Source organism: Pochonia chlamydosporia, chromosome 2 (assembly GCF_001653235.2).
Source record: "Pochonia chlamydosporia 170 chromosome 2, whole genome shotgun sequence".
NCBI classification, from domain to species: Eukaryota; Fungi; Ascomycota; class Sordariomycetes; order Hypocreales; family Clavicipitaceae; genus Pochonia; species Pochonia chlamydosporia.
Window position 1 is genome coordinate 2,918,967 of NC_035791.1, and position 20,373 is coordinate 2,939,339.

Consider the following 20,373-nt stretch of genomic DNA (forward strand, 5'->3'; position numbering starts at 1 on the left):
ATCGGGACACACTCTCTTCACGTTTCAGTCGAGTTTAAAGCTTTCAAAACCTCCTTGTCCCGTCATAGATTTTCAGTTGCCAACGGATGACACGTCCGGGTAGCGAAGATCGGCATTCTCTTCAAGAAACTCCATCCACTTCTTGAGGAAGTTGCTTCCCCTGGTGAGCGAATTAGTAATACTTCTTTGCATGAATCTCACTATCCATCCAGCTGAGGCTGAGTTTGGGCTTCCAATCTTTCCTCCCCCGCAATCCAATCGTCCGGAGTTTAATCATCATGGGAACCAGAGGAACCACGGGACACATCTGTCGGGCGTCTTACCTCTTTACGGTTTCCGAGTCGCCGATAACAGTAAGTGATCGCTTAGGTCGAGTCATGGCCACTGCAAAGCGTTTAGTGGTTATGCATCTACGACCAAGGGGTGGTACCATGTGAACGGTGTGGTTAATCTCACCATTTAGCCGTCTCTTTTCACCCAGGAACCCTACCTCGCCATCGGGATTGCTTCGCACGAGACTAACAATGACGGCTTCCTTCTCTCGGCCCTGGAAACCATCCACGCTGCCGAGTTCGATACCGGGGAACCTCTCCTTCAAGGGGGCCAGGACACCCAGCTTGAGTCCAGGATGGTTAGATAATTGTCTCGTCCGTAATGAAAGCGAACAAGCGTATAGGGTATCTCACCTGTGCATTATATGGAGTGACCACAGCAATGTCCTCCGGACGAACACCCGCATCAACCAATTGCCCAGCATGTTGCTGCACTAATGCCGCTTCCATTTCATTGCTCTTGCTCTCACTGTGTAAACTTCCCTTGCCTTTCTTCGGGTTATCCTTATCATCCTCCTCATTCTTCTCTGGAAAGTCGCCACCTTGCGTATCAATGAAAACAACAGGCTCGTTGGTATCTTCATTGTCGTGAACCTCGTAGTCCAACTCTTTCAGAAGTCGAGCCTTCACTGCATCAGCAGCAACAAGCTTCGACTCGTAAAGCTCATCCGAGGGAAATCGCATGATCTTCTCATGCATTCGGTACTGCGTAGTAAGCATTTTCTTGATACTCGGGCCGTGGAGCGCTAACAACCGATCAAACAGGGTAGTCTCAAGCGTCATGCCCTTTATGACAGGTAATTCGTCGTTTTTAGACTTCACAGCCGTCTTTGAATTGAGCGACTTTATCGTCGGCGGTAATTGTAAGTGGTCGCCTGCGCAGACTGCTTTCTTCGCAGACAACAGCGGAACCCAGCACTGAGCCTCCAGCGCCTGACTAGCCTCATCAATGATGACGACGTCAAATTCCTCGTTGCGTAGTTGAAATCCACCTGCGCCGTGAAGCGTTGCCAGTACAACTTTGCTGCCGCTGACGAGGTTACTTACGCATTTGCGTTCTCGCTCACGGTACTCCTTTCGCAACTCCTTGAGGTCAGCGTAGATTGCTCGTCGTTCCTTTCCGCTCTTGGTCTTCTTGATAGATGCTTGTTTTGAGTCCATTTCGGCTCTGACGTCTTTTACTATTGCCCCTGCTTCTGAGGTGTTTGTCAAGACATCCAGGGAGTGGTTTAGGACGGATGGAAGGAGGCGCGCTGGATGGCCGAGCCGGAGGATGGGAACTTTGTGGGGTGCAAGTCGTTCGACAATATTGTCGACGGAGATATTGGATGGGCCGCAGACCAAGATTCTTTGGTTTCGTTTGATCATTTGCAGAATGAGCTCTATCAAAGTGTGTGTTTTGCCAGTCTGGTACAGGTTAGCTTGTGTCACAGCAACAGCAACATGTTACCACTGGGATGTTATCTTACCCCCGGCGGTCCGTGAATCAGAGCAATTTCTCTCGAAGCCAATGCAAATCTAATGGCATCCTTTTGTGAATCGTTCAACGTGGGATCTATCCATTCAATGTTGCCGACCTCAGAGTCCTTTGCCAAATCTTGAGGCAGAGGCGACGGGCTAGAAAGCCCAAACAGAACTCTTATAAAGCTCGAGTACTCTGCCTCGCCCATCTTTTGCAACTTTTCCATAGTTTGATTCATCCTATTACCAATTATTAATAACGAAAAACATGTCCATAGTATAAGAGGGCCTCACCGTCTGTATGTCACCTCATCTGCCAACTTTACCAACCAAGCCCGCCCAGGAAACGACACCTCATCCTTGCCTTCGTCCAGAGCAACATTGACAAACCCCCTCTGCACCTTGGTCACTACTCCTCTGGAGCCTTTCTTCTCCAACTCTTTGACTTCTCTCCTCTTCGCACTGCCGGCGGGCTGCTCAGCCACGAGGACTATGTCGCCTGTCCGAATTCCATGCTCCGGCAGTTCTCCCGTCGAGGAGGTAGCAGTGTCGGGGCTCAGTTCAAGAACAGTCTTTCCACCCAGTCCTGTTCGCTGGGAGCTCACTACTAGGTTGGTTATGGCCAGTCCAGCTCGTTGTAGACCGGTAGGGCTGTGGTTTGAAATGAGCTGGCTGGTTTCGTCAACCTCGCTTTGGAGCTCTTTGTCCAAGAGGGCGAGCTGAGTGCTTGCAAAGGAGGGGACGTCGATGGGATCTTTGGACGGCATATTGGTTTCCCTACAACTAGTAGCGAGACTGGCCACAAGAATTGCCTGGCAGACAACCTGTTAGTCTGTTGGTGTAAGCGACTGATGAAGTTGTGGAGGGGCATCACGCACTGAAGTGAACCAGACCCCACCATGAAGCTCAAGCTGTCTGGTGTAGTGACATCACCCCACTATACTTGAAGTCGAGCTGTCCAGATGTGGCCAGCCATGCTTAGCCACGGTCAACTCCCAAAGTCAAACGTGCAAAGCACTGTAAATAATAGGTATCAATATATCATACGCGTACAGGTCCTTTCCAATGCAAACTGCCACCCAATGGCTACATCTTCCAAATTACCACCCGCTCATAAAATGCAAGCTCATATCACAGACACACACACATACACATATACAGACACCAGACATTACAGCTCCTCGTCAGGTGGATGAATAACAATCACAACCACCAACGAAACCAACATGATAGCCAAGGCAACCATCGCAACCAATATTATCGTCCCCCGACTGGCCGGAAACTTGCCCTTAATCACCCACTCCTGCCCGTGGAAATACCTCCTAGCCCCCAACAGCAGGGTGAGGATGCTAATGCCAAGAAACGTCGAGCCCAGCGGCTTTCCCAGCCGTCGAAGCGTAGCGTTCTCCGAGTTCCCATTCCCGTCGGATATCGTCGTGTTTAGACGGAAGAGCTGTGTGACAGCTACACCAATGGATGCAAACGCTAGCGAGGTGCGTAGCCACGCGAGAAACGTTCGTTCTACAAGGGGGACACGCGAGTTAGACAGAAAAGATGGAAAAACCTAGCTGAGGAGGTCTTGAATACCTAATGCGAGATGGTCTCGTGCAACACTTCCTTTATTCTCCAGCTCGATAGATCGCAAGGTCCCTAGCTTCTGTCTCAGCCACGACCTGGATTCGTTTTCAGCGCTTCCACTTTGTGTGTCCGGCTCTGGCTGTTCGTTGGTGGCAGTTCGTGATGGTCGTTGATATATCGATCGTTTCGAGCGGTTTGTGCCAGCCATATAGAGCGCCTGGTAGTTCTGCCCGGAGCCCCGGGACACGATGCCCGTCGTCTCGTCCGGTGGAACATCGTCGTCGGCACCTCCAACGTGAGGCGAGCGCCGTCGACCAAGTTGTGCCGCGTCCGCACCCATTGTGTCGGCTCGATCGCGGCCGCTCTGCATTGCGCAATTGTCAGTATACGTTACTCGTCCAGCGCTTGAGCTGACACTCTGTCGGTTTCTGAGACAAAATTGAAGACTTGACGGACCTCGAGAATCTCGTTGATTCGCTCACTCGTCGATTGCCGCCGAAAGGAAACGCTGGGGGACCGAGCAGCTGGCCCACTGCCAGTACCACTGCCAGTACCACTGCCCGTACCACTTCCACCTGCTGCGTCTGCACCTCCGCCCGTTTGCGAGCTTGGCTTATCGCCCATAACCTGTTACAGTAATCCTGCCTTTCTTGGACATCGATAGGGCCTTCGTGAGCCGCGTCCCGAATCGCTGGATGGGAAGCGCTGTGATTGGCGAGCAACGAGTCGGAAGCTGGGAAGATAGCTTTCTGGGAGCATGACGTGCTTCAAGGGCGCCGTCGCGTGCGTTTGGCAGTTTTAAACCATGATTGGGGGCCTGCAACGCTTATTTACCGGCACAAGCCGATCTGCTTGATGGGTGGGTGGGGGCTGAATCAGAGGGAGGCGATTCGACCAGATGACAGTAGGGGCATGATGGATTGCGTTGACATGTCCAATCACAAAGTTTACTTGGACAACGTTTGCCTTAACTCTTTTACTGTTTTATTCGTTTCTTGCCCAGGTTAGCTCAAGACGGGCTTTTCGCTTTCGCGCAGTGGCAGTCTATAACCGCCGCCCGACCAATGATCACGTCAACTGGTAGCTGTAGCTGTCAAAAACGTCTTGTATAATACCACCGCTGTTGGACGCTCGCCAGCAGAGCTCCAAAGCGAGTGACAAGGCACAAGTGCAAACGGTATTTCGATACCCGTCCCGCCTTTGCCTGTCCATAAACCAGGTGCCCTGTTGAAATCAACGTACCCAAGATAAGGTAGGGTGCCTTCAGGACAAACCACCTTGGGCTGCAGCTTGCGCATCGACGCCTTATATACTTTACCCATCTCTTGTTGCAGGCCATGAAATTCGACAGCATCTGATTCCTCGCGTCCATAATAAGCCATTGTGGTATACACGACGATAGTCTCAGTAGCCTTGACAACCATATGCCAGCTCTGCCAACCATCCACACCAACAGCCGGGAAATGTATAAGCTCAACCGAGCTTTCTTCCACATTCTTGAGCCCATTGTGAGCATGCCACTCCACAAGAGATCCCCTTGGCAGACTTTCAACCTCGGCTGCAAATACTGGCGGGATACACGACCCAGGTTCATTCTGCTGTCGTAAAGTGTATACAGACCAGTCGGCAACGGACGGAGAGGACGTCTTTACCTCCCTCCCTCCTAGAGACTGATACTGAGGATTGTATTTCAAATCCCACGGATCCGGTCCATTATCAGTCTCGTCGTCATCCTCTGGCGAACCGTGTGCAAGCCTCCAAGATTGTGCCGCAACCTTGGCCGCCTCCTGTGCGTCAGCCTCACTACTTTGCCGGGCAAGGTAGGTCACGGCACTGCTCCAGCATTGAACCCTCATTTCTGACCCAATCCTCCAGAGATGCTGTAAAGACAACACTATTTGTTCTTGTAACAATGTCGCAGATGCCGACGGTAAATTCATCGACGCCGGTACAAGCGGTATTTGGCCTGCAATAGCCACAGTCCTCAGACTCGTAGCATGGCCATCAACTGTGACAGCAGTCTCAATGGCTTGACTGTATGGTCCGATATTGGCAGGAGCCCAGTAGGACCTAGATTGAACGTGAAGACCGTTTCTTGCAACCTTGGCCGCTGCAGTTGGCGCTGTGGCATATAGCACGATGTTTCGGTCCCGGGGGAGGAGATGTCCGCTGGATATCGTAATTCGAGACGGCGGGTTTGGCTTGGTAAATAAGTTTCCGTACTCGGCGTTGATCCTGGGAAAGTCTGCCATGTCTCTGAGGATAATGATTACGCTCGTAAGTTGGCTTGGTTCCAGCCCGTTTGTCGACAAGAGCGAATTGATCTTGCCAACCACATTGATGGTCTCGTTTTCGATGGATGACCCTGTTGCTGATGAATCTGCAACAACGGTCCAGCACAAGCTGTCCGAGTCGACTCTCGATTGCAGATCGGACGCCTTTATGAGCTTTGATGAGTCGAAGTAATGCTTTTGACCGTCGGGAGGTGCCTGGGCCAACGATTCTGTCAAAGACTGAAACCTTGCATCCAGCAAACCAGGCTCACGAACGGAAAGCTTCCCTCCCAGCTCTTGGACTGGCTTATCTTCAAGTTTCACTCCACGCAGCATCAACCAAGTAGACCCTCCTCCTTCAGGGACCGCTCTTCTTCCATCATCAGGAACAACAATACGCTTCTTGAACAGACTCGCCGGTCCGTCTACAACAATTGTCTCGAATTCACCACCTTCACCAAGAGAAGCCCCCTCAGCGGCACCAAACTTCCTCAAAGAAGCCTTTATCCTACTCACACCAGTTTCGCTCGTTACCCTTTCCCACAAATGGCTCTCGTCAAGGCCAGCACTTGCAACCTTGATAATCCTGGCCTCCACCCCGGCTGTCGCCATGTCCCTCAACAGCTGAGCTTCATCGGCAACAGTTCCCGGCACCGAGGGAAGGATGGGATATTTCCATAGATACGATAGCGGAGTGAGTCCCAGCCGCAGGGCCACGGACTCGACTCTTGTCCGCTGATATGTTGATAAGATGGCGCCGGAGCAGAGCGCATTCGCTTCCGGGTGACGAGACATGACGGCCCTCAGCAGGGGTACCATGGACTCGGTTTCGTCACCGACAGGAGCCGGACCTTGGTCATGGCCTGTCGTCGACGTGTAGTCGTAGTCTCTTTCATGGCGAAGAGCGCCGCCGAGAATGGGTTGGCGGTAGAGTGGGAGGCCTGTGGCAGCGGCATACAGAGGGATGATTTCGTGTCCGACGGTTTGATACATGAAGCTATTCAAGTCCTTTTCCGGTGCTGGCGGTGATACTACATCTTGTCCCGGTGCTGGTGATGACGCGTTTATAGATTGGCTGGGGTCAATGATACGAACGGCAGTTGAGTCGGTATGCTCACTCGTTGGAAAGAGATTTGCCAAGGCGACAACGCGGTGGCCGTGGTGGATGCAGTGCAGGAGACTGTAGAAACTGTCTTTGCCGCCTGATATCAGGGCTATTACATTGAGGCGCTCGCCAGACATGATGTCGGCGGCGGAGTTTGCGCAATATAACTGTTGTTGGCATTGTTTGTCACTCAAAAATGCATCTGTGAATGTCTGCGGTTGCGAGTGGATCCTCACGTGGTGAAGGCAGTTGCATTTACAATTGAAGGTGTTTCCAATAGCTAGGCTTTTTTCCACCTCATACATCTCCTAAAAGGCATGATAACATTGTAAGTTGTGTCCGAATCGGAAACATAACATGAATTCGTGTGTAACAGCACTCTAGTGTAAGAGGCGAGATTATCACCGCCAAGCGAAGACTTTAGTCCAGGACAACTTCACTCCACCCAATGCAGACCAACAAAAGCACGCTGACGATATTTCTAATACCAGCACAAAAGTCCGAAGTATTCTGTACAAGCATAGAAATTAATGCCCCAGTATAATTCCAGCATGTCGCGCAGCATACGGAATACGCTGAACCACAAAAATATATTAACTAATGTATTGCATGGCGAAACACCAGATGGACCAACATCTCGGCGACCATGATATTGGCTATCCACCTCCCCCATCGGGTCAATATTTCCCAACGACAAGCAATAACTCACCCAATCCACCATCAACCGTGCGCATACTCCGTAGCAAGAGGTTCTTCGGCAACATGCCTCGCAAGCGAGCCCCATTCCTCATTACGCCTCCTTCAGCCGCACGATTTGACAGCTCCTCCAAAGCCCAAAGCTCGATTTACCTGCCCTCCCAAAGCCGTGCGCGATTCAAGCCAGAACATGAACGGCTGAAACAGCATGCCACAATGGTCAGTGCCATGCCCGCAACCACTCAAAAAGTCTCCATCTTGACATTTCACAAGCTGGTGGCAGGTTTGGCAGGTATGTTGCCAAGCCGCGCGCTCGTCGAGTCAGTGCCATACGGGTGGCGGTCCATCAAAGCACAGCAAAAGCCCTTGATAATCAACAAATGCACGCCATTAGACAAGTGGACACGGAGATGAGGTTGCTCCGTAAAAAAAGGTTCACTATTGAATATCACTTTGGTGATGGACAAGTCCAGTCAATGCAGCGGCGCCAAAACTAAACGTCTCAGTTAGGCCAATTTCAATATGCATCAACTACGACGTAAAGAGAAGCCCGCTGCACCCATCGCCAGATGTACGGAGCAATACTCGCATTGATGTGTCATTCATATCCCCAGGCCTATCTGCCAGTCCTCGAGACAATAGCTACCGGGGCGAGGGAACGAACCCCCGAAAAGAGATGAACCATCAATTCGTCCAACTACCGACATTACCTTGCCAGCGCCAGCTTTTCGGCACTGCGAAACAGACGTGGTATTGGACACAACCAGGAAGAAGAAAGTGTTGCAACATGACAAAAGTGATAGACATTGCAGGTGTTCATCACTACTCAACCGCCACCACCAAAGGGTCATAGCACCGCAACACCAAAACATTTCAAATCTAACCTGGCCTAACCTAACCTAACCTAACCGGCCGGGGAAGCTGGAAAGATGGTCCCGGCTCGGCCAACTTTTTAGCAGTCAAGCAGTGGGTGATCTGTCTGCTCCATCGTGCTCAATTCTCAGGAACAGGGTCTCGAGGGGGCCAGGGCTGGCACGGACAACCTTCTTCCCGGCCACTTAGCGCACCTGGTTACCGGGCCCAAAGGACAGAGCAGGGTCTTTGGCCGAAGGTTTTTTATCATGTCTCTCTCTTCCACCAGGGGGGGTGTACTTGGACCCGTTGCCATCGTGCTTGGGAAACCCACGTCGTCACACAGACACCCCCCATGTGCTGAGGTAGAGACAGAGATATCACCGGAGCCAAGTTCCGCCCAAGTGACGAGTGTCTTTCTGGCGTCCCACGAACGCCAAACACCACGAGGAAATTTGAGTGCTCTGAGACTTGCATATGTACAATACATGAAACTCCGTAAGACCAGTGTTCAACGTCGTGACGGGGGACACTTCAAAAACAACGTGTTCACTATCAAATTCAACTAATGGCACTAACAGTTGTAGGGAAGAGAAATCCTCCGTGGTCCAACTGAACGGTAGTTCTCCTAGTGCCTTTTCTTTCTAGAAGGCCGTTCCAAATTTCCTATAGTGAGACCTTTTGTTTTATAACATCCCACGCCACAACGCAACGGCGCCCGCGGACAAAAGAAAGTACAAGAAGGTATATTCAATTATTCACCTAGCCACGGGAGCCAATACTCCGTAATAGCATGTTCGTTGGAAGTGGACTGCAAATCCAACGTGCCACTCCAAGAATAGCTTCGGCCGATACAAGCACTCCGTCTCGTCCGTGGTAATTTCAAATATTTGGGCAATATCGCCACCGAGGGCCCGGAAACGAAAATGACATGTGCACGAGAATACATGTTCGTCAAGTCAAGTACAAGGCAAAATTCTGTCTCGTCGCTGTCATATCCCAAAAAAAATAGCCAACCTGGTTGGACTCCATCGGGCGCTCCGGGGAAAGGGGAAATTACAATATCACCAGCCCTCTCCAAGCGGACATGGGTCGTCATAGGTCCCCCAAGTCCCCCAGGCACCATTTAGCTGCTCCCGCTCAAGGGTGCCAGGGGTTGAGGGGACATGACATGGGGACTATTTTGCCACTGTTTTAGCTGTTGGTATCCATCATCCCAATTATGAGGCTTGATAGTACTTCTCCACCGGTACGGCCCTCGTTCAAGTTTGGACCCGCCGCCCACGACTAGTCCTAGCCTCCATGGTGCCTTTGACTGATATTCGCTCGACGATATTCTGCGTCGTGGGCTAGTCTGGAAGTGGTTAACTTGCATCCACAGAGCTGGTAGGTGGGATCACCCTTGTAAACCTGCCAAAAGGGCTTGAAGGCGTCCCCTCCCAAGCCGTGGTGTCGGGTCAAGGACCACATGGAGGTCATGGCTGTCGAAGCCTGCTATCCCATCTTCATCTCGACTGGGGGAGCTTTGTCGTTTGGCGTACCTGTAAGACAAGGGCAGAATTGATACCCATGCCCTAGCACCTGGATGGTGTCCTAGGCTGTTTTTTTGCCACGGCCTTGGATAAACCCTAGCAAACAGTCATCCTTGGGATCTTACGAGTCGTGGGTTTGAAACCAGGAATAAGTTGGCGTGAACCACTGGCTCGTCCGTTCTTTCTCGTCTAATGATCAGGGTCTTGGGCGATGCAGGCGGGGGCATCGATGGCAGAAGATTTTATTATGCTCATCCTTGTATTCCGTATTGCTGCCCTTGTCCATGGAAGCCGGATACTGCGGGAAGAGCTTTTCGCGGTACGGGCCATGAGGTAAATCTGATGGAGTGGACAAGGGAAGCAAGCCCATACAAGTTCCAGGGTTGCGAGGGAGCACGATATCATCACTGCTGAGAGTAAAAGGCAAAGAGACAGAGCACGAGAGCAAGAGAGGGCAATGATTTTGTGGCAGCAGAGTCAAATTTGTTGTTCAATATTGCAATAAAGTTCTAATGCTGTACACTAATGTACGACAGGATGTGACCTGCGAGTCGTGACTTGTGACCAGCACACTGATATCACCAACTGACTGATCGAGTAAATGAAAAAAATCATAGCAGAGCAACGCTCAACTAGAAACAAGAAGCAATAGAAAGAAATAAAAAACAAAAACACGTGAAGGTGCAAAGGCAAAAGATAGCCACCACTGCTTCCCGGTTGTGTTTCAAACCGATCAGGGCCAGTCTAGTCCCCTTCTCGGCTTGTAAGAGATTACAACGAGCGTAAAGAAAGCGACAAAAGCTGCCACCATACCCAGGAATGGCTTTCCCAAACATCCTGGGCGAATTGCAAAAACCACCACGCACGCCAGTTCCGTTTGATCCAAGATAAAAATCCTCCCCACTTGTCCAGCCAAAGCATTCTGTAAATAAATAAACTTTTTTCTTTTGGTCATGATGCAGCGTCGAAACAAACACTTTGTCCTCCCGAGAAGCAGTGTCAACAGGAAGTGTTGAAATTGATACAAGAATCGAAAGTGTAAATGCAAGTCATAAAACGCTTGTTGCTGTGCAAATGTGTTTTTTGTTGTCTCCAACCGTCTACCAAAGTGTACCCTATCTGACCAAGCACATGACAACGGAAATATGTGTTGGCAGCGAGAAAGAAGTGCGTAAAAGGAAGAATAAGTATGTTGAAGAATGGGTGTCGATTTAGGCCAAAGAGTGTGCCATGATCAACGTGTAGTGTTGCATCTCAACGGAGCCTTAATCGGAACGCTTTCGCTTCTTCTTGCCGTTGTCACTAGCTTCTTCTGAAGACAGCTCGCTCGCGCTGCCAGGGACCTCGGAGGCAATCTGGAAGAGAACCTTGCCGTAGTTTCCGTATTCATCTACCGGTGCACCAGCAACCATGCCACCTTCATATGTGGAAGGATCGGTGTTTTCAATGATGTTCATGACGATAGCACCGCCACTGGAGTGGGTGCGAGCGTGCTGAGCGAGGTTGTCGCTTCGTGAAAATTTCTTGCCACACTCATTGCATTCAAAAGGCTTCTCTTGTGTGTGCAGGGATCGATAGTGACGCTTCAAGTGTTCTTGGCGGCGGAAACGTCGGTTGCAAAGGTCACAAACGAACGTCTTTGAAGGGTCCTCAGTCAATGACTGCTTGCGACCACGGCGGTTGGTGGGAGCTTGCAGTGGAGCAGATGGGGTGTCGGCTTCAGCAGATGAGTTGGAGTCGGAGGGCACGGGAGAGGCTGCTTGGTCTGACATCTCTTCAACTTCAGCGGTCTGGTTGTCAGCTGCAGCAGTGTTGATGACAGGTTCCACGGTTCGGTCGTCCTTGTTGTTGGTCTTCTTTTGGCGCTTGTCCTTGTGGCTATCCTCACCAGCTTCAACGCTCGTGGGAGGGCTGGGGAGAGAGGGAAACTGGAAAGTGTCGTTCTCGTCAAAGCTAAAGTCGTCGTCGCCAATGAAGCTGCCGTGTCCCAAAGAGACAACAGATGAGCCGGTGCACGCTCGAGGTCGAGACGCCTCACCAGACTTCACCAAGTTGGACAGCTCGTCCTCAGATTCAAAATCGGAAAGCTCCTCGAAAGCAGGCAGACCGCTTGCAATAGCAGGGCTGAAGTCAAATGCAGGCTGGGACAGGACCGACGTGTCAATAGACCCCTGCTCTAAAGACTTGACTTCTTCCTCGCCAAAGTTGTTGAGGTTGAATTCCGGGGCCAGAGTTGGGTTAGACGAGGCAGAAACAGTCAAATTGCGCGGGTCGCAGAAGTCGACGTCGTTCTCAGAGGACACAGATCTGGCGTACGGTGCAGGTGACGGAGACAAAGATGGGCAAGAAATGTTTGACAAATCACTTGCCGTGCTGCTAAGCGAGGGAATCCTGGACGGTTGAGAGTGAATGAAAACTGCCCAAAAAACAGCACATTAGCCACATGGACAACTAAGCAAGGCAAAACACAAACGGAGCCCCGTTGGTCAAGGCACCACGCGTTTGCATGCGAATTTAGTCAGAAAAAAAAATGTACTAACCTGGTGTCATTGGTGGTGAGCCACAGCTAGCCCAGTCAAGGATTGAGCTCTCGATAGACTCAAATCCCGACTTTGCAACGCCAAGGCCATCCAAACCGGAGAACATTGGGTTCAACGGGGTCTGGAGCACATCGCAGCTCTTCGGACTGCCGACTGCACTGCCCGTGGTAGACAATGGCGGCGTGGAAGGGAAGTAGGGGTTGTCACCAAATTCCGTTTCCAGCATGATGGCAGGCTTATAGCTGGTAGGGGGCGGCGATCCTGTTGGCGTCAAGACGGCCGGACCATTTCCGAACATAGCTGGCTGTTGCGAGCAAGATGAACCGGGTCTAGAGTAGGCAGGCGAGGCGGGAGCCACGGCTTGGTACATGCCCAGCTTTTGTTGAGCAAAGTTGGCTCTGTTGAAGACAGGTTTTTGTTGTACAGTTTGAGGCATCATGCTTGATTCCATTTTGAATTTGTCTATTACATGATAGTTAGTCGATGACACCCAAGTCTATATATCAAGCAGCAGTCCAGTTATGGTGCGTACCAAAAGTAGCAATTGTGTTTTTTTTTTGTGGCGTTTTGTTTCTTGGCTATTCGCGGTTGATATTAAGTAATTGGTAATATAGTTCTTTATAACTTCGTGTGCTTTCGTTTCGTAAATCGATTAAGTATTGTATTATACAGTAGCAAGAGCTGGAGAGAGGCTTGGTCAAAACGACGGCTGTTCGACGACTCTTAGGTTCTTCGACAATGAATGGACGGCAGTCAACTTGATTAGATCAAGATGCTGACTATTGTTTTGGTGACTCGGCACGGTTGGGTATGTTGTACACGGCAACTCTTCATCCGATCCTGTAAGGGAAGACAGGCAGACGACAGAGGATATCCAGAGGGGAGGGATGAGGGTGTTGGAAATGAGAGGACTGGAAATCTCCAAGTGGACGAGATGTTCCAAGTTAAAGTAGAGGCGCGAGTTCACACAAGAATGGAAAAAGAAGGAAGAACCGAGAGGGTATTGAAAAAAGAACACAAAGATCAAAAAGCACCAGATCCGACCGGGTTGTCGATCCACGAAAGACCAAGTCTGAGGTGGTGACGGGGTCCGTGAGGCATAAGTACAAAGTCGAGCCCAAAGATCAACGCCAGCGTCGCCAGCGTCGCCAGACCATCCAAGAGACGACCGACACCGATAGACGTGGTCCAAGTGGGAACCTCTCAAAGTTGCCTCCACGCTTGTCTCACTCGCGAAGTCGACCAGGGTGGGCATTGGCAAGGGTCCGTCAAGCGGGCAAGGCGGCACAGTCTTCCTGAGAGGAACACCCCTGTCGACGGGAGTGTCTGGGGTGGGCAGATTGAAGACACTGTTGACTTTGAGCATGGAAGCCCGAGCTCGTACCGGCGAGAAGTCGAAGAGATGGTGTGTGGGTACCGGTGGTGAGTACTTGAGTACTCGAGGGCCTGGGATGGGATGGGCTGGTTTGGCTGGGCAGGGCTTGGACCAACGCCGACAGGACAGCAGAGGACAGGCCAAGGCGTGGGTGTCGCAGCGGGTGGTGGATGTACCTTTCTGTCGTGGAGAGAGGTGTGGGTGTTAGAGGATGAATGGTGTGGTTCTGCCAGAAAATAAATGGTGTGTTGGTGGAGGATGGCATCAAATCAATGGCCAGTGGGCGTACGAGATGGGACCTGGCCTTGGGCGTGTGGATGCCAATCTTTGGTTTGAGCTTTAGCTCTCAACTGGCTCTGACTCTGCCTCTTCCTCTGGCGCTCTCTGGTCCCAGAGGTCATCAATGTTGAGTCTCGCCTGTTGCGCGTGCGTGAGAAGACAAGATGGGTGAGACTACCAAGACGACGGGTGGAGGGACGTGAAATGTCTGATGTGACTCTTTTTTTTTTTTTTTTTTGGCCCTCCTAGATTGTGTGATGACTTTGGTGGTCTGTCACTTGTTGAGAAGTAGAGCCTGTCTCTGCGCGCACAGAGCAGTCTGGTCGGTTACTTTGGTGAGTGTTGACGCAACACCATTACTCAAACCAATGGAGCATGAGAATCATCACATCACGACCTCATTCTCTTATACCACTCGGGCAAATACAACTGGTCATGACATTTCTTGCCCGCCACCACCCCGTTGCACTTATCCTTCTCAATGGTCAACTCCAAAACTAGCTAGAGCTACTCAGGACATGACGGCCGTGTTCCTGGCGTGTTGGCATGGACGCTGGGACGCCATTCGAAGTCTTCAAGAGGTTTGGAAACACCAGAAACAGCACCGAGGCCTGTTTGGTACAAGCTGCCCGTCCCCGGCATATGAATGGCCCCATTGACTTGAACAAACAGCCCAATCACTTGGCTTATGGCGGCCGCCATCGAGATTGACCAGCAGCTCTTGGGTGATGAGATTGCCACTGATGGCTTTCACAGCCTATTGCTCTGGTGGATAACCAGCTGGATGGCTCTGGATTTGTGGGCGAGACGGACAGAACGAGCATGGCGCAGCCACTGGGACGGATTCTCATTCTAATTCTGGACCAACCCGTCACTCACCCTGGCAGTCTTGTCAGTCCATCCCCGGACGTGCACAAGGCCTGTGATGCAAATCTGTTGGAGTGGGATCAAGTCAGGTACCTGCTGGGCCTTGGTCAACCACATGAATATTCAGGTACCAGATTGACATTTCCAGGAAGAAAGACGCCTGACGGATTAAATTTCGTTCCCTGCCTCCGGTTCACCGGTGGAAGATTCAACTTGACTCAACGGATCAAATCCCATATCGGCCATCGGCAAATTGTTCCTTTTTGTTCTGGTAACTGTGGAGAGGAGCTGAGAACTCTGGAAGCAAAAACACCTGGATATCAAAGGCGAATGAACAATGTGCCTCACCGATTGCAGCATCTGCAGTCTGGTCTGGTTGATTCTCAAAGAGGCCACCTCGACCACTTCCCACTTTTGCTGGCATGTGTTGGATCCATACTTTCCAGTGCAATACCGGTACCTTTTCACTTCCCGTCTCGTTTTAATGCAAATGGCCGTCAGCCACCTCGGTCACCCACTTATTCAGGTTCGCGCATGCAAATACGGAGCACTTTGTGCGCTCTCGACCCTCATCATCCCACCACTCACCACCAGGCACAACCACACAAAACCAAATGCAGGCTGCCTCTCTGCGTCTCTCTGCGCGCCTGTGTTTCTTTTCTGGTGCCGTTTTTATGACGCTGGTTGGTGCAAGGTGTCCACTTTGCACAGAGAGGAGGGTCCTTGTCACAGGTCTTGCATAACCCTGCATTGTGATAGGACCGTCCGAGCAACCATCCAGCGTGCACAAAGCCGCCGTGTGTGTGTCTCTGAAGCGCATCTGCCAGCTTGAGCCAAAAAATGTGCGTCCTACCACAGTCATTGGAGCGTCACAGTGAGCGCAAGGCGATTTGATGCCTCTCAGCTCTGCAGGTGCGCTGGGGGCCCGAGAGCTGCTGCTTTGTGTTTGGTTTTTGTGGTGGTGTGGACGTCACATTGGAGTGCGATGCCCTTCAAATGTTCAACCAATGCAAGGCACCAGGCATTGTCAGTCCAGGTCGGGATATATGGTCATGTTCCAAACTCGGCTGTGCCTTGACGCCGTTTTTTCTATACTTGGCGTTTATCACGCCTCCATCCGGCGTCTTGCAATACAACTATCGAGAGCTGTGGCTGCACCAGTTGACGACAATCAGCGCTTGATGCTCGACTAAGATCAAAATCATGGCCAAGGTGGGGTGATGCCGAGGGCCAGGAAGCGAGCAGCATGATGCCGTTGTATCATGGCAGACATTGGAGCGGAGCAATTTTCATGTACAGATATTCGTACTGACGGCGATCTGCATCATCTTGCCTTGGTTCAACGCACCCGGCAGTGTGGTGTAAGTGCTCCATCTAGTCCATGTAAGCGAAAGATTTGGGTTCGGCCATGACCACTCATGAACCCCACGATGTTTGGCGGTTATTGATTGATGTCTGGTAGCAACCTTCCCTGCCTTGATGATGCCCTTCCCTTCATTCCCTTTCGTCAATCCTCGCACATCATCTCTCCAGGTTGTGTGGTGTGGGTTGTGCGCCTTGCATTGGCTTGTGCATGCATGCCCAAGGACATGTGCAGCGCCGTGTCCTGCGAGCTGATGAACATAAATTGGAGCATAGCCGATCATGGCTGCCACTGAGTGGAGCGTGTTCTGTTTTATGCGCGCAGCCAGTCGTCATCGTGTCGTTTCACAGTCGTCCAAGTGCAGACTACTGAGTAACTTTTGTGCAAATGGTCTGGTCCTTGCCCAGGATGGCTAGCGTCGCGGCGTGCATAGACCTGGGGTGGTTTATTTTCATTAGTTGTGCTATTCGGTCCAACCAGCAAAGGCAACCAGGCCATCCCATCCATCCAACTGCATCATCAAGCTGCACTTTCTGGACGGGTGGACCAAGGCGGCGGTGCAGGAGAGTTGGAGTGCGTAACTGCCCTGCCATGTCACTGCCAATACGAGACATGCACACAAAAAAAGAACATTCATGTGCAACCTGACGAATGACAGGGAGAGAAAATTTTCAGCAGAGCAAGCGAAGAGATGAGAAACAATGAAGACCACCTCAATCCAACAGACCGGCAATTGTTGCCTTCTCGCGTACCGTTTTTGCCTTGAACTCGCGGCTCGTTTCTGTTTTAAACTACTACGACCACGACGGCGCATTGTCTTGTGCCGTCCTTCTTGGTGCAACGACGCTCCACCAGTGTGTGGGTGCAGCTAGTTCGCAAAACCAAACATCAACGGAACTTGGTTGCCATCGCTTTTGGTCTTTGGCCTTGTCTTCTCACTCAAAGTGTCCATCCACAATGACGCCGGCGTTGGATTTGCTTCTCGCTTGGTCGCTTGGCTCTCAATCATTCAAGCCATCGAGACGCAGTGACCAAGTCTGCCCACTTTGCAAAATATACTAGTTTCCATCCCAATAGCGCCAAAAATTGACCAGCAAGCCCGCTGATGGAGTCACGGCTCGTCACGTTCGCTTGTCGCCGGCCCGTTATCCGCTGAAAGCTGGCCGGATTTCTGCTTCATCGGTTTCATATTCATCCCACGTTTGCTGAATTGGTTGTGGACTGGCACGACCTCTCGAGTCGACTCATGGTCAGTCGAGTCACGTCCACTTCTTCTCCGCCACGCCCTCGGAGCAACCCTAAAATGTAAGGCGGTTGTCATGCACATCCACCAACTTCATGTGCCAAACAAGGAAGTGCATCAATGACCAGACTCTCGATGTCTGGCTTGATTCAGCTTTGTTCTTTGTTGGGGACAAAGTGCTCGTCATTCTTCTTTTGCGCCAGTGGGAAGATGCACTAGCTAACGTCTCGTCCTTGCATATGGCTGCAGGTTTGCCTTGATGCAGCAAGTGGTTTGCCTGCAAGTTGAAGAGCAAAGGGCATTCACTGTTCTCGGTGTTGGCTCAACGTTTGCTATCGGTTGCGTACCTACTTGTCAAGAAATCCCTGTCGAATGAAGACAAAGATCTTAAGGGTCTGTGTACATGGATTGCCGTGGTAAATAAATCCTGGTCGTAATGCTTGATATTCGTGCCTTTCACCTGTCAGCAATACCAACCCACTCAACTGTAAGTATTTTCAGCTGACATGTAATGCCACAACCTTTGATCCCTCAAAAGTGACGAACAACATGATCTGGTGAACATTTGCTGCTATGAATCATGACAATGTCTCTCTTCTCTTACGAATATCAAGGTTGATATTGCATGACTTGGTGCCAGTGTTGGCCAACAACAGTACGGGAATGCAAACTGCCATCAACAGAATAGGAATAGGTTGAAATAGATGTTCCAAGCTGCGGCCCGCTGATATGCATCCGTCTGTCAAGATGGTGGGTGGGGTCAATCAGTGGGCGAAGTGAAGCACTAACGATATGAAACAGACTCGAAAGATGGATCAGACTTGTCCAGTATCATGGAGACGGCGCCGCCATGAGAGTCATGCCAAACAGTACTCCATACAATAGCCAGTGATAAACCAGACTACGGAACTGCACCAGGAGGTACCGAGCATAGCACGGAGAACTGCGTATGGTAGTGTTCTTCGGCGGTGGAGTTCAGCTTTGGTCCACGGTGGCGATTCTTCACTTCGAATAACTGCTGGGATGCTCTGAGCGGCGATCTTTTAGTGCCGGCCGAGTCGCAGACAAATCGCATCAATCCCAATGATGAAGTTGGAGGTCGAATGGAGTCGACGAAATGTTGGCTGCGTCCGTCGCTTTGTGAAAAGTTATCAACGACAAGACCGACTTATGCTTGGAGCTCAAGGCAGCGGGTGCTGTCCTATTGGCCAGATGCGGGGCTGCTCAACCTGAAACCTTAGCGTTGCATAAAACCTTCGATGGTGCAAGAGCCATAAAACGGTGCCTGAGCCATCGACAGAGAGAGTCTGGAGTTGTGGAGGCTTGTACTACTCCGGTGCACATATGCACCATCTGCAAGGTACCAAGTACCTAGGTAGCTAGCCAGACCCGTCATGCAGTGTAGTAGTTTTTGTGAACAGGCTGGGGACAGAGTGCACAATCAGACTCAGGACCAGCCCAGAGCATCTTTCCGTGATGAGCAACGCTCGACGTAATGCTGCAGCTCAGGATTGTGTTGCACAATTTTCTGCCTTACCGTGGCTCAGGCACACATTACCACCAGAGAGTTCAATATTCTTCACGGCAGGTTGGTTGGTGGAACTGCATAGAGTGCAGAGCATACCTTGTTGATCAAGCCGTCTTGCCATCACGCAACAGCGTCCCGTTTCTTGGTTCTGGCCTTGCTCCTCACTATTCATCGAGCAGATATCTGAGCCAAGGCTATGGAAATCCCATCTAGGATCCCCTCGATATCACTCGCAGTCAATAATAACATACTCCAAGCAGCCACCTTAAACAAACCCCCAATACTTCTGAGCCAGATACAGGCAAAAGGGACTGCTGACCAACCAGGTTTCCGTCGAGACCGAATGCCAGTGAATCCAGAATAACTTGAGTTCGAGAACACGTGTAATCAGTGTGAAAGCTGACAGACCAAGGTCGGCCTTGACAGAAGTATCTTATTCTGTCGGTTGTGGACTGGTACAACAACCATTTGCGCGAGCTCTCCACAACCGAACCAGGTCAACACATTCAGATTTGCACGGTTGCACCATACTTATCATGGCTTTTCCATCTCTTTCCACGCAACACTACCCACAAGTCATTCCGAGATGGTCAGATCTGCTGGGTGGGTGCGCTAGCAAGCGGACCTTTCGATATGCATTTAACCTGGTCGGCGCAAGGTGGACCATGATGTTGTAAACGTGGGTTTTGAGGCTTTTCGTGTAATACTAAGGCATCAAGCGTCTCCAGGGCATCTTCATCACACCGTATCATCATGACGCCTGGAGGCAGCACCTGCACCGCCTTTCTCAAATGGGATCATCATGTCGCTCACTGCATCATCACACTCAATCAACCTCTCACCGACCAATGCTACAGGGAACAACCTGCACTTGCAGCGCCCTCATGCAGGTACCGACGAGGGCACGCTTCTGGTGCGGAGGAACGCATTCATGGATGCAGGTACGGACCGGCTTTGCTGATGATTGGCCCTGGCTTGGTGCTAGTGCAACATCTGGACGATTGCTTGCAAGCTGCATATCTCCTCCTCAGTTCAACGCCACAAAAAAGCCAACTCCGCCGCCAATCTTCAACTCACTCAGATAGTTGCTCGATGATTGACTCGCAATATTGGTCTCATTGCGCACCCAAATGCCGACTATCAACCCGCACGAACAAGAGCAAAGAAGGGTCAAGCGCGGCGGGGTTTCAGTGATCAACCCTGAAGGGTCCTGTGCCTAAAATGTCCTGTATCACGTTGTCGAACTGCCACTGGTCTGCGACAGAGGGACCAGGGATGTCAAGCAAATCAGCCATTTCCAAAGCTCAGACTCCCAAGCCACCAGGCATCGACAATCCAAGACCAAGTTC

At 51.1% G+C, this 20,373-nt stretch overlaps 9 protein-coding genes across 9 annotated transcripts; 2 read left to right on the top strand and 7 right to left on the bottom strand.

Moving 5' to 3' along the window:
* Nucleotides 1-72: 72 nt before the first annotated feature.
* VFPPC_02986 (DNA helicase) lies at nt 73-2,560 on the bottom strand (the record flags this gene model as incomplete). Its single annotated transcript, XM_018282549.1, has 6 exons — nt 73-160; nt 324-384; nt 457-616; nt 687-1,739; nt 1,802-2,033; nt 2,088-2,560. The coding sequence occupies 6 exons, from the start codon at nt 2,558-2,560 to the stop codon at nt 73-75; spliced, it is 2,067 nt and encodes a 688-aa protein (XP_018147072.1).
* Nucleotides 2,561-4,444: 1,884 nt separating this feature from the next.
* VFPPC_02988 (meiotically up-regulated 71 protein) lies at nt 4,445-6,886 on the bottom strand (the record flags this gene model as incomplete). Its single annotated transcript, XM_018282551.1, has 1 exon — nt 4,445-6,886. The coding sequence occupies one exon, from the start codon at nt 6,884-6,886 to the stop codon at nt 4,445-4,447; it is 2,442 nt and encodes an 813-aa protein (XP_018147074.1).
* A 472-nt stretch (nt 6,887-7,358) lies between these two features.
* Nucleotides 7,359-7,859, top strand: VFPPC_17549 (hypothetical protein; the record flags this gene model as incomplete). The annotated part of the gene is made up of 1 exon (XM_018282552.2): nt 7,359-7,859. The coding sequence occupies one exon, from the start codon at nt 7,359-7,361 to the stop codon at nt 7,857-7,859; it is 501 nt and encodes a 166-aa protein (XP_018147075.2).
* A 586-nt stretch (nt 7,860-8,445) lies between these two features.
* On the bottom strand, nt 8,446-8,787 carry VFPPC_17548 (hypothetical protein; the record flags this gene model as incomplete). The annotated part of the gene is made up of 1 exon (XM_022429248.1): nt 8,446-8,787. The coding sequence occupies one exon, from the start codon at nt 8,785-8,787 to the stop codon at nt 8,446-8,448; it is 342 nt and encodes a 113-aa protein (XP_022285725.1).
* Nucleotides 8,788-9,051: 264 nt separating this feature from the next.
* VFPPC_15591 (hypothetical protein) lies at nt 9,052-9,672 on the bottom strand (the record flags this gene model as incomplete). The annotated part of the gene is made up of 2 exons (XM_018293344.1): nt 9,052-9,335; nt 9,429-9,672. The coding sequence occupies 2 exons, from the start codon at nt 9,670-9,672 to the stop codon at nt 9,052-9,054; spliced, it is 528 nt and encodes a 175-aa protein (XP_018147076.1).
* A 346-nt stretch (nt 9,673-10,018) lies between these two features.
* Nucleotides 10,019-10,665, bottom strand: VFPPC_17547 (hypothetical protein; the record flags this gene model as incomplete). Its single annotated transcript, XM_022429247.1, has 2 exons — nt 10,019-10,239; nt 10,521-10,665. 2 exons carry the CDS (start codon nt 10,663-10,665, stop codon nt 10,019-10,021), a joined length of 366 nt encoding a protein of 121 aa, XP_022285726.1.
* A 429-nt stretch (nt 10,666-11,094) lies between these two features.
* VFPPC_02990 (cutinase G-box binding protein) lies at nt 11,095-12,820 on the bottom strand (the record flags this gene model as incomplete). Its single annotated transcript, XM_022428303.1, has 2 exons — nt 11,095-12,245; nt 12,370-12,820. 2 exons carry the CDS (start codon nt 12,818-12,820, stop codon nt 11,095-11,097), a joined length of 1,602 nt encoding a protein of 533 aa, XP_022284582.1.
* Nucleotides 12,821-16,179: 3,359 nt separating this feature from the next.
* VFPPC_02992 (hypothetical protein) lies at nt 16,180-16,867 on the bottom strand (the record flags this gene model as incomplete). Its single annotated transcript, XM_018282554.1, has 2 exons — nt 16,180-16,544; nt 16,639-16,867. The coding sequence occupies 2 exons, from the start codon at nt 16,865-16,867 to the stop codon at nt 16,180-16,182; spliced, it is 594 nt and encodes a 197-aa protein (XP_018147078.1).
* Nucleotides 16,868-17,591: 724 nt separating this feature from the next.
* On the top strand, nt 17,592-17,756 carry VFPPC_17546 (hypothetical protein; the record flags this gene model as incomplete). The annotated part of the gene is made up of 1 exon (XM_022429246.1): nt 17,592-17,756. One exon carries the CDS (start codon nt 17,592-17,594, stop codon nt 17,754-17,756), a length of 165 nt encoding a protein of 54 aa, XP_022285727.1.
* Between the last annotated feature and the right edge of the window lie 2,617 nt (nt 17,757-20,373).